This window comes from Temnothorax longispinosus, chromosome 10 (genome assembly GCF_030848805.1).
Source record: "Temnothorax longispinosus isolate EJ_2023e chromosome 10, Tlon_JGU_v1, whole genome shotgun sequence".
In the NCBI taxonomy this organism is placed as follows: Eukaryota; Metazoa; Arthropoda; class Insecta; order Hymenoptera; family Formicidae; genus Temnothorax; species Temnothorax longispinosus.
The window spans coordinates 16,434,201-16,447,176 of record NC_092367.1 but is presented as its reverse complement, the minus strand read 5'-3'; the positions used below and the strand labels follow the sequence as shown (position 1 = coordinate 16,447,176).

At 37.5% G+C, this 12,976-nt stretch overlaps 2 protein-coding genes across 4 annotated transcripts; one reads left to right on the top strand and one right to left on the bottom strand.

Annotated features, from left to right (window-relative positions):
• Positions 1-184: 184 nt before the first annotated feature.
• Positions 185-9,442, top strand: LOC139820172 (NPC intracellular cholesterol transporter 1 homolog 1b). Its single transcript, XM_071790219.1, has 23 exons — positions 185-1,594; positions 1,745-1,956; positions 2,139-2,269; positions 2,360-2,495; positions 2,621-2,810; positions 2,923-3,015; positions 3,356-3,573; positions 3,759-3,857; positions 3,941-4,143; positions 4,459-4,659; positions 4,765-4,966; positions 5,065-5,181; positions 5,453-5,633; positions 5,734-5,861; positions 6,112-6,366; positions 6,597-6,760; positions 7,022-7,137; positions 7,278-7,423; positions 7,607-7,803; positions 8,004-8,235; positions 8,474-8,587; positions 8,879-9,041; positions 9,127-9,442. Exons 1-23 carry the CDS (start codon positions 1,372-1,374, stop codon positions 9,135-9,137), a joined length of 3,732 nt encoding a protein of 1,243 aa, XP_071646320.1. The 5' UTR covers positions 185-1,371; the 3' UTR covers positions 9,138-9,442.
• A 395-nt stretch (positions 9,443-9,837) lies between these two features.
• On the bottom strand, positions 9,838-12,834 carry LOC139820180 (polyubiquitin). Of its 3 annotated transcripts, none has more exons than XM_071790246.1 (2): positions 12,675-12,834; positions 9,838-11,667 (listed from the first exon to the last, which is right to left on the bottom strand). In XM_071790246.1, the coding sequence occupies exon 2, from the start codon at positions 11,658-11,660 to the stop codon at positions 10,053-10,055; it is 1,608 nt and encodes a 535-aa protein (XP_071646347.1). In that variant the 5' UTR covers positions 11,661-11,667; positions 12,675-12,834; the 3' UTR covers positions 9,838-10,052. The 3 variants fall into 3 exon arrangements, with proteins under 3 accessions (XP_071646347.1, XP_071646344.1, XP_071646345.1); XM_071790243.1 differs by lacking the exon at positions 12,675-12,834 and adding an exon at positions 12,369-12,499; XM_071790244.1 differs by lacking the exon at positions 12,675-12,834 and adding an exon at positions 12,213-12,235.
• Positions 12,835-12,976: the final 142 nt, after the last annotated feature.

Genomic DNA, 12,976 nt, shown 5'->3' with positions numbered 1-12,976 from the left:
TTCAATTAATTGGAACTTTATTTATTGAAATTAGAATAAATGTTAGAAAATTAGAAGAACATCACGAATGACCGACTAAGAAATATTGTTGGATAACGCAATTCATTTTCCTAAATAAAGGTGTCGTTCTTATGGCGTACGTATCTTTTAAATGTTCATTAAGAATCGAGTTGTCAATCTTTAAATATTGAACAATAACGTTTTAAAAAATTAAGAATATAATAGAAAAAGTATTAAGATAACAAATCATCAAATATTTTACCAATATTTTGCATTCCGCTTTTCGAAACAAACGTCGCGCGACATATGCAACATAAATACAAAAAGCTTTATCACATTGAGATATCAAGATATCGATAACTCACAGGTGTTCGATAATCCCTGATTGAGTTGTGAAGTGATTAATAAATGTCGCAGCTGAGTAAACTAAATAGTCGAACCCATCTAAATGCATGAATTGGTTCCTGAATACTCTTTGAATATAATTCATTCCAAGAATTTATTAGTCATCAGAGAGAACATTCGCGTACGCGTTTCATTTCGACTGATTGGGAGAATAAAGATAGATAGCAGACCAAATAACCGTTTTATCTAATTGGATCCTGATGGGACGATGGGACAGTTGAAAAAATTTCAACATCTCGCGATTATTGGCTTACGTCCCACAGTTGATAAGAAATCTCTTCGAATTCTCACCTGCGTGATAAGCTACCGGAGGCAGGTGGCTCGATAAACGCAATTTGATATGATGACGCGACGCCGGTCATTCGAGACCAGTTGTTCATTCGATCTGGGAAAGGGAACATTATCAATGGATATCTAAATGTCGCGAAATTCTCGCGGATATATCCGACGAGCGAGTCGCGAATAAATCTCCACGAGGTGAGACAGAAACTGCAATTCGTATAAACGAAGTCGTGTGACATTTTAGTTTACAGTGACCATTAAAAAATTACACGGAACGGATTATGGTGAATTTATTCGTCGGGAACGAAGCCGTCGCATTAGTTTCGAACGAGATTACGACGGAGGCAATCGACTACCTGCAGCTCTAAAATAAAGAATGTACAATCGAGCATTTGAAGCGTGGAGATATTTATTGTGCGGACGCGGAAACGCGAACGGAAGCGTGAGGTGAGAATTCGTTCGAGGAGGTACATTGTCGAAGAGTGTATAGTATTTATCACGCTAATCTTGCCCGCGATATAATAGCAATTAACTAACGTCCTGAAGCTGCGCGTTCAATTCTCGCTGTCGCGCATCGCGGGACATCGCGATTGCTGCTATTGAGATACGGCGGAATCGAGCAATTTCGTTGAGGAACGTCTAGGCGTAAATCCCTCGATAGCGTTCCCCGTATACGCCCGCAGTATGACGCGACCGGAAGCGTTCGTTCTTCTTCTCGCGCTGTGTTGCGTCTTGATATCGGCGGATGAACAGTTTTGCGCGTGGTATGGTCAATGCGGAATATCGGACGATGTATTACCTCGGGTGCGGTCTTGCGTGGCAAGGAACATCACCGCCCGACCGATCAACGATGCGGCGTCCGAAGCTCTTCTGCGGAAGAGATGTCCGCACTTCTTCGAGAATGACGGTTTGTATATTAAAGTATTTTATTTTTTTCGAGATCGTTTCCGCTTGCGCGATTGTTAGCGGTTGGAGAGTGCCAAGTGCGGCATCTCCGCTTCGAGGATATAATTACGCGCGCTTATATAATTCATGGAACGTGTTCGACGTCCTGCAGAATCACCGATAACATGCTGCGACGCCGAACAGATCGTCACGATGGACGACAGCATGCAAATGGCGGAAAATATTCTCGGCAGGTGTCCGACTTGCATCCGAAACGTGTTTCGGCAGATCTGCGACATGACTTGCAGTCCCGAGCAGGGTCGATTCGTGAAGGTGACCAAGAGTTCCGAAGCAAATGGTGTCGAATACGTCGTCGAATCTGAGGTGATGATCCCCAAGAGTGCATTTTGACTCTCACACACATTTCTTGATCTTCTATTAATAAATGTTAACAAATAATAAATTAATACGTGTAAAGCAGCAAATACAAGAGCAGATAACTCAAATAGCAAAATTAAAATCAATTCGTTTACGAAAAAATTTAAACGTTGCTGACCGTACTTTAGATTCATCTCACGGAAGAATTCATAAATAGGACGTACGATTCCTGCAAAAACGTCGTCAATCCTACTAGCGGAAATTTGGGCATGGATCTGGCTTGCGGTGCGCACGGAGCCAGCAGGTGTTCCCCGAAATTGTAAGCAGCATGACGCGCACACGCGATCGTCGAAACAATGAATAAAATGAAACAGAACCGCAATATATATATGGCGTATAATTCTTAAAGGTGGTACGAGTACATGGGCGATGTCAAAGCGAACATTTTTACGCCCTTCCAGATGACATACATTTACGATGCGGCTGACGAATGGGGTGCCGAGCCGTGGAATGCTGTAACAAAGAAATGCAGTGAAGCCTACGACGTAAGTGCGAGAATTATAAGCGCTTCCGATCTCTCGCGTATAAAAGGATCCACGAAGCTTATTTATGCGTCTTGAATTTATCATGTTAAGTTTGACATTTTTTTAATTATTTTTGGGTTTGCCAGAACTCGTCCATAGCTTGCAGCTGCGTCGACTGCCCCATCGCGTGTCCCTTCATCGAATTAGAGATTGAGTCAAATAATACGTTTATGATCGGCGATGTTAATGGCTACGGTGTCATAGCGGCTATACTTGTCATTTTAATCCCAATTGTAGCGGGTTTCACGTATGCTTTGCTCAAGAATCGTAAAAAAGGTAAAGGAACAACGGGAAAATCAATCTTTAATTAATCCTATTTAAAAAAAAATTCTGTTTAGTATTTCAAATTGTTCAAGCACTTTCTTCCTAAATATTTTTACATTTCTAGGTTCTACCAAACCGCCAGCAAAAAAGACAGACAGAAACTGTACTCAAAGCTACCAAAAAGTCTTTGAAGTGGCCTTCGCTGCATGGGGAACAGGTAATTACGTATCTTTTCTAAATATAATTTTATGTTATATGTGTGCGTGATATCTTAATGATAGAAAACTATTGGTAGCAATTTTTTCGATACAGGATACAATTTTTAATTAAATTAAATATATTCATATTTAATAAATATATATTATAATATATTTCTCCACCCCCTCCTCCAATTAGGTATAACTTAAAATCACGTTTGCAACAGAGAATTACTATTTTTTTATATAGTATGAAATAGTATTAGATATTAAACAATTATTTTCCTGCCATACGATTATGTAATATGCGGAGAGACAAACTTTTAGCTGCGAATAATAAATGTTAACGATATTCAACAGCGTTCGCCAAGTATCCTATCATCACTTTGTTCACGACCTCATACATCGTTCTTGGTCTGAGTTACGGAATCAACTACCTTTCGGTGACGGTGAACCCAATAGAGATATGGGCAGCGCCGAGTAGCAGATCGAGGCTAGAAAAGGATTACTTTGATAATAGATTCCAGCCGTTCTATCGGACCGAGCAAATCTTTATAAAATCCAAGGATCTTGATACGGTAAGATATTGCGGTAATTATACCTAATTGCTATATAATAGCAAATTAATATATGCCTCTAACATTCTTGTATAAATACCCAAATGAAACTCGATATTAGGTTTTTATCGTACTATATTCTTAAATATTTAAAAATTTCTACTTTTTAATGTAAAAATAAATATTTTCGATACGCATCACGATAGATAAGGCATAATACTTCGATTGGAGTTATGTGGTTCGGACCAGTGTTTAACAAGGAGTTCTTGCTGGAAGTATATGATCTGCAGCAGCAGATTCTTCAAGTACGTTTGTACAATTAAAGATTTTAATACTCAGGGTGCAAAATATAATAAAAGGAACTGGCTAATATTTTTGACCTTTGTAGTTAGGCCAAGAAACTGGCGAAGGACTGGAAAAGATCTGCTATGCTCCCGTACAAAGCGAATTTACCGGACCGGTTACTCTTGATCTCTGCACTGTGCAAAGTATATGGGGATATTTCCAGAATAACCTTGCTACGTTCAATAAAACAGATATAAAAGGAGGATATAACACTAATTACCTTGATCAGTTGTACATGTGTATGCAGTAAGTAATAATAGTCAATTTACGCGTTTATTTGCCTAATAAATCATGCAATGGTAACAGTCTCAATAAAAATTTACGATAGTGATGGTTCTATGCATTTTCCCCTTATATAAATCCATTATTTATAGATCGAAATTTTAATAATAATTCAATTTAGTTTAAGTGAATAATTTCCCAATCGAAGAGAAATGTGAACGTGCTTAGTAAATTTTAAGTAACAAGTTATCGAATCTTTCTTCCAAAAGCATATTTTTTGTCTAATAAAAATAGTTTAAAAAATTCCATTTAGTACTTATATAATAAATGGTTTTTCAGGAATTCTTTTCATCCAGACTGTCTGGCGCCGTACAAAGGACCCATAATTCCTACCATAGCAATCGGAGGTTTTCTGAAAGAAAGAGAGTTTAAATATGATTCCTCCGATTACATTAAAGCGACCGGACTAGTCTTAACATTTCTGGTGAAAAATTCGCTCAATGAATCGGACCTCGTGACGATCAATAAATGGGAACAGCGGTGTGTAAAAATCAAGAGAGAAAAAGAATGGAATCGCCGAAAAAAAATAATTGTTAATGCGTCATGAATTGATGTACCAAACCGCGCGATCATTGTAAATTTTAGCTTCCTCGATTTTATGGAAAACTGGAACGAAAATGGTCGACCGGACTCCATGGACGTCGCATGGTCCACCGAAAAATCGATACAGGACGAACTGGATAGGACGTCGAAAGCGGAAATGATAACGGTGATTATTAGTTACCTCGTCATGTTTGTTTACGTCGCCTTTGCACTCGGCAAAATCAAGACTTCCGTTAGCTGTTTTGTAAGTATTTATCATCATAAAAAATACCACGAAATTATAAAATATGTAAACATATGGTGCAAAACGCTTTCATTATAATTTCCAATTTTCCAATTTAGACCAAAAGCAAAATCGTATTGAGCGTCGGTGGAATCATCATAGTCATAGCATCGGTCGCTTGTTCTGTCGGTCTTTTCGGCTATGCTGGCGTGCCAACCACTCTGCTCACAATCGAGGTATTATAATTAATTTGACGACGTATACTTCCAGTTAAACGTTTGCTTTATTACATAAAATCTACATTTAAATTTCTCGCAAATACGCAAAACAAATTAAATTACGATAATAAAGTATATTAAAATAAATAAAGTAAATTATTTTTAAATAATGCTACAAAAATTCACGTAATCGAGAATGTACATGGATCTTTATCAGTCAAATGTAATTTAAATATATTTAAGAGACGTTTACACAAAAACAACAATTTAATGGTAAATTGTTATTCAGGTAATTCCTTTCTTAGTGCTGGCTGTCGGAGTCGACAACATTTTCATCTTGGTGCAAAATCATCAGAGAAATAGTCGGAATATCGACGAAACAATTCCAGAACACATCGGCAGGGTTCTGGCCGCAGTCGGACCCTCGATGCTGCTTACCAGTACATCCGAATGTTTCTGCTTCCTTATTGGTACGTACGTAAAAATATCATACCAACTATTTAAAAAAAAACAGGAGGAGCGTCTTTCCTTATGTTTGTAATTATAATATGTAAAAAATAAAAATTTCAGGAGCGTTTTCCGCAATGCCAGCGGTCAACACCTTTGCGATGTACGCCTCGTTATCGATTTTAATTAATTTTCTCCTTCAAATAACGGCCTTCGTCGCTTTATTGTCCCTCGATTCCCGGAGAGCTGAGGTAAATTATATAAATTTTTTATAAAAATTTTACCGTTTTACGAAAGAGAAATCGTGTCTTCAATAATTAATATAACAAATGCAAATTGATATTATAGTTATATTTATATTATTGCAATTATTTCAATTTTTGTAAGAATTTCAATTATCCTACCTAACAATTAATACTCCGACTTTACGAGATTCTCATGCGTCAATTTTTAAAAAGAATCAAGGTCAATTTTTAAAACAAACGATCAATATTTTTTTAGAATAATCGCCTGGACGTTTGCTGCTGCGTTTCCATCAAGGATGATTCGAATGTCGACGAACGCGACGGTATCGTTCATACAATCTTCGAGCGTGCGTACACGCCGTTTCTGATGAAGACGCCGGTCAGAATTGTCGTCATAGTGATCTTCGTCGCCGCTGTCGCTACTCATGTCATAGTCTTTCCGCAGATCGAGATTGGATTAGACCAGAAGCTCTCGATGCCCGAAGACTCTTACGTTCTCAAATATTTTCAGGTAAAGAATAATAAAGAAAAAAATGAAAAAAAAAAAACCGATGAAAATCATTCTACCTAATTGTTACAATTCAACTCGCAGTCAATCATTTATGCTTATAGAAATCAAAGCGAAAAATCTCTTATTAAAACTAAAGAGAAAGTATTTGTTTTATGTTATTTTTAGAATATTATACGCGGAATATTACACGTTACATTGCATTACAGCTTTAGCGAATGTTATATTTTTAGTACATGGAGGACCTTTTGTCGATGGGCCCACCCGTGTATTTCGTTCTGACAGAAGGCCTGAATTACAGCAAGAAGGAGGTACAGAACATCATATGCGGCGGTCAGGGATGCAATACGGATTCCTTGTATACGCAGATATATTCGGCTGCCAATCAATCCTCCGTGTTTGTATCTCTCAATTTTTATAATCTCGGAAAAATGTGTGTTGCAAAGCATCAACAAAACTAAAGAAATATGACTAACATATATATAGCTTTTCTATTTCATGTTTTAACAGAATGTTAATTTGTGTTTTATTATGTTAATTTTATATCAATTTGTCGTCTTGTTCCGGAGATCTTTGGTAGCTACACCAAGCGAAAAGTTGCTTGAAAATGTCACGCAAAATGTGGCGACAAGAATTTTATCTGTTATAATAATTGCAGGTCCTACTTGTCTAAAGCAGCCTCATCATGGATAGACGATTATCTCGACTGGTCGACGATTAATGGCTGCTGTAGATATTTCCAGGCCAACGAATCCTTTTGTCCGCATGATAGAGGTATGTGTCGGCATCATATAAAACTATTATTGATATATGTGCTTATATGTATACGTGTGTAATAATAATATCAATTTTCGGGAAACACGTGCTCTTTAAGCTTAGCAAGTTTAACTTGACCTCAATAAAATAATTTATAGGCGGATTTTGTAAGCAATGTGACATTACTATTGACGAGAATATCTCTCGTCCGAATGAGATGAGTTTCAGGAAGTTTATCCCCTATTTCGTGAACGACGTTCCAGATGCAAAGTGCGCCAAAGCTGGCAGAGCTGCTTATTTCGACGTGAGTCAACGTTGGACGTAGAAAAAAAGTTATTTTTAGTATTTTGATAATCTATTAAATGGAGAATTTTCAACATGCCACAAAAACAATTTCTTTTCAATTTCCTAAACGTGGCAGCAAAAATTAAAATTAAAAATTGGACTTTTTTTTTACAATAAAATTTGAAACTTCTTGCTTGAACAGGCGTTAAATTATTACTATGATGAATTCGGTCTGACCAATGTGAACGATTCGTATTTCATGGGTTATCATACTCCATTAAAAAAATCATCTGATTGGTACGAGGCGCTGCATGCCGCCAGAGTAATATCGGAAAATATCACAAACATGATCAACGATGCTAAGGTGTCCGAACAAAAAGTCCATGTATTTCCATATAGGTAAGATATTTCCAAGATTATTTCCATATAATAAGATTTTATTGCGATATTTAAAAAAATTCCACATTTTCAAACCAAATGTCTAATCTTGAAAAATGGGTAGCCTCGCAAAATAAACTGCTACCATTTTTTTTTCATTATGGTACTTTTTTGCTGTTGTATTATTAATTATCGAATAAATTTTTCGTTGCGTGTTTCAGTGTATTCTACGTGTTTTATGAGCAGTATTTGACCATCTGGCAGGAAACCTTGTCGTCGATAAGTTTATCTATTGCCGTGATCTTCGTAGTGACGCTATTTCTCACAGGATTATCATTATTTTCTGCATTGATAGTCGTTCTTACTGTCTTGATGATAATAATCGATTTAGCAGGCTTAATGTACTGGTGGAACGTCAGTTTGAACGCAGTTTCTCTCGTAAATTTAGTCATGGTTCGTACTAAATTATTAATATTTATCCACTTCTTTTCTTAAATCATTCCATTTCTTCTCTCCAATAAAATAACATCAGTTTTAAGTATTAATTATAACATTTTATCATTATTTAATATTACATGTGTGTGTATAAAATCATTATATTATTGTATCAATATTTTTAAAAAATTCGTTATTAAATTATTATGTAATAAAGTAATGAAATTGTTATGTGCTCAAGTATGACATTTTGTAGGCGGCTGGTATCTCCGTGGAATTCTGTAGCCATATAGTGCACTCCTACATCACTTCTGAAGCGATGACGAGGGTCGGTAAAGCATCGGAAGCCCTTTCCGTCATGGGAAGTTCTGTAAGTCCAATTAAATGTCGCGAAGCACAAACGATATCTCTTAGACCCAGTTTCACAAGTGTCGGTTAACTTTTAATCTTAGATTAACTCACTCTTTGCCTCCTTCTAACGTCCCCCTTAGAAAAAGACGAAGAGTGAATTAATCTAAGATTAAAAGTTAACCGACACTTGTGAAACTGGTCCTTAAAGTTTAAATATCCTAAAAGAACTTGATTTTCTCGAACAAGTAAAATATTAAATTTATGTATTTATATACATATATATTATTCATTCTCTCGTGCTACTTTTCAGGTATTCTCCGGAATTACTTTGACCAAATTCGTAGGAATCATAGTGCTAGCATTCGCGAAGACGCAGATTTTCCGAGTTTTTTATTTCAGGATGTACTTGGGTATTGTTCTGTTCGGAGCGGCACATGGTCTAATATTCTTACCAGTATTATTGAGCTTTATAGGTGAGTGACGCATAATGCATAATCGTTGAGATTGCTAATTTTATGTAAAAGAATGTGTAGTGCAATAATATAATTATTATTACAGGACCTGTATAAGAACATTATATGAAATCGATAAGAAAGACCCCTTCCCCAGGACAAAAAAATGCACAGCAATGGAAAAATTATCTTATTGTGTGCTTGTTTAGAGATTACCAGCATGATTAACGCGTAAATTATTTCATCACATGACTACGAAATTTTGATTTCTGTATCACTATTCATATATGTTTACTACATGCATTAGACTGAATACACAACTGTGTATATTAATTAATGTCACGATCACCATGTATATAATCGTACATATGTATATTCAGCGCGAACCAAAGTGCAATCTTTTATTAAACGTGTTTTTATTATGTCGCGTGCATTAATATAAAATGTTTTGCCTCTTACCTTCCCTTCTTTCTTCCCTGCTCGAACCGCAAAAAAATTATATTGATATGTGTGCTTATATTATTAGATCAAGACCAAGTATTTAAATTTGGAATTTCAACAGTATTAATTATTTAAAATAATTGCGATATTAAACATTTAAAAGATATAACTTGTTCTTCATCTACCAACTAGGAGTCGATGGTGCTAGATGAAATAGACTATTTACTTTAAGATGTAACTTAGTATTTTATTTTTTATGAGTATCACAGGCAATATGTGACAATATATGTGCAAAGTTATTTAATAAATCTTACAAAGAAAACATCTGATTGGATTTTATAAAGCTCGCAGGAAAATCATTCAAGATATATCAATCTTATATTTTAATTGCACAAGAATGCGTTTATTTGCATATATACCTGGATTACAATTTCTTACATTCTTGTACTTTGAGAGGAAATATGTAATGGTAAAGGTATTCGCGCAAATATAGACTCGAAGCATAAATTTAAAAAAAAAAAGGTAATTAATGCTACTTCGATACTACTGATACTATTCAATTTGCGACTAGCCTTTCCGTAGACTTCCAGCTCACAAGAACGCGCCTCCGCGAAGACGTAAAACTAAGTGGAGTGTGGATTCCTTTTGGATGTTATAATCGGAAAGAGTTCTGCCGTCTTCCAGCTGCTTGCCGGCAAAAATCAAACGCTGCTGATCCGGGGGAATTCCCTCTTTGTCTTGGATTTTAGCCTTCACGTTTTCTATTGTGTCGGAAGCTTCGACCTCGAGGGTGATGGTTTTACCCGTGAGAGTCTTCACGAAGATCTGCATTCCTCCGCGAAGGCGCAGAACCAGATGAAGCGTGGATTCCTTTTGGATGTTATAGTCCGATAGTGTTCTGCCATCTTCCAGCTGCTTGCCGGCGAAGATCAAACGTTGCTGATCCGGAGGAATTCCTTCTTTGTCTTGGATTTTAGCCTTCACGTTTTCTATGGTGTCTGAAGCTTCGACCTCGAGGGTGATGGTTTTACCCGTGAGAGTCTTCACGAAGATCTGCATTCCTCCGCGAAGGCGCAGAACCAGATGAAGCGTGGATTCCTTTTGGATGTTATAGTCCGATAGTGTTCTGCCATCTTCCAGCTGCTTGCCGGCGAAGATCAAACGTTGCTGATCAGGAGGGATTCCCTCTTTGTCCTGGATTTTGGCCTTGACATTTTCTATGGTATCCGAAGCTTCGACCTCGAGGGTGATGGTTTTACCCGTGAGAGTCTTCACGAAGATCTGCATTCCTCCGCGAAGGCGCAGAACCAGATGAAGTGTGGATTCCTTCTGGATGTTGTAGTCGGAAAGGGTTCTGCCGTCTTCCAGTTGTTTACCAGCGAAGATCAGACGTTGCTGATCCGGAGGAATACCTTCTTTGTCTTGGATTTTGGCCTTGACATTTTCTATGGTATCCGAAGCTTCGACCTCGAGGGTGATGGTTTTACCCGTGAGAGTCTTCACGAAAATTTGCATTCCTCCTCGAAGACGCAGAACCAGATGAAGTGTGGATTCCTTCTGGATGTTGTAGTCGGAAAGGGTTCTGCCGTCTTCCAGTTGTTTACCAGCGAAGATCAAACGCTGTTGATCAGGAGGGATTCCCTCTTTGTCTTGGATTTTGGCCTTGACATTTTCTATGGTATCCGAAGCTTCGACCTCGAGGGTGATGGTTTTACCCGTGAGAGTCTTCACGAAAATTTGCATTCCTCCTCGAAGACGCAGAACCAGATGAAGTGTGGATTCCTTCTGGATGTTGTAGTCGGAAAGAGTCCTGCCATCTTCAAGTTGCTTGCCGGCGAAAATCAAACGCTGTTGATCCGGAGGAATTCCTTCTTTGTCTTGGATTTTAGCCTTCACGTTTTCTATGGTGTCTGAAGCTTCGACCTCGAGGGTGATGGTTTTACCCGTGAGAGTCTTCACGAAGATCTGCATTCCTCCGCGAAGGCGCAGAACCAGATGAAGCGTGGATTCCTTCTGGATGTTGTAGTCGGAAAGGGTTCTGCCGTCTTCCAGTTGTTTACCAGCGAAGATCAGACGTTGCTGATCCGGAGGAATACCTTCTTTGTCTTGGATCTTAGCTTTGACATTCTCTATGGTGTCAGATGCTTCCACCTCGAGGGTAATGGTTTTTCCAGTGAGAGTTTTCACAAAGATCTGCATGGTGAATCTGTAAATAATAAGAGAAGAAATGTTATATATTTCATATGACTATTAGTACAAATCTGTTACAATACAATAATTAAAATTATTACAAGTTTTAACTGTAAAAATACAAGATATCTGACAATGAAGAGATTTAATTTAAAGTTTACTTTACATTAAGTTCAGTTTAAAAAATTGACTGTCGAAGAATCAAGAAAAATACATTCGGAAAAGAAATACCGAGTATTCAACATTTCAATAAAAATCTTGTGCTTTCCAAGAGAGAACGCACAATTCAGGAAAAATAAAGTATACTACAGGGGAATATATACTTTATTTCAAGTTTCTGTATTTTGCAATTACTATTAATTTTCACACATTGTCACACAGAATCAAAATTGACAGAAAAAAGAAAAAATTAGGTACTTCAGCTGCACTAAAGATTCACTTTAATAAAAACAAGAATAATAATTTTATAGCACATTTGATCCCAACGGAGTATACTTTTTCCCTTTTTTGCGCTTTTTTGCATAATGTAATGTATCTTATTAAATATAACAGTCTTTATACAAAATGCGTCGCAGTCACGAGGCTCCGGCTGCGGTTCGCTTATCGCTACTTAAATATGATTCACGAAGAAATCAGGACAAAGAAATCCATACTGCGTAGCATTGCAACAGCAAGCGAATCGCAGCCTTCGTAAATATACATATGACGCGTATCTACCCGTATCATGGCGTCTGTCGAAAAGGACAAAATGATCCATTTCCTTCTGGCGCTCTATTTATAACCCTGTTAGATGTAATACAAAATAAAGCTTAAAATAGCGTTACTTTTTGCGTAAACGAACAGCTGAAAGCTTGCTACAAAAGCCTAATGCGCAACGTAAATCGATCGTGCGGTATAGGAGAGGAACTGTAACTGCACAAAATGGATGGGACTTGACGTCGACAAGAATAAGAAATTTCCAACGGCGCAACAGCGACGAATTTTCGCGCACAACGGCGAAACGGATAATCACCGATCGCTTACCTGAAGTCGAAACAATCCGCAGTTAACAACTCGTATTGCAATCGAAACTCTTCGATAAAATATGCGCACGGATAATCGTTCACGGACCAACTTTCACGAAGAAGGAAGAAGTAGACGAAGACGCGTTGCTTTTTACTGTTACTCGGCGATGCGGAGGGTAAAGAAAAGAATATCTAGTGAGGCTTTCCGTCCGCGCGTGCGTCAACGTGTCATTGACCGATAGGACGAAAGAGTGGGGGAGAGAGAGAGAGAGAGTAAAATCTATAGTTCACGTCACGTACACTATAGCATTTTAGTTACCC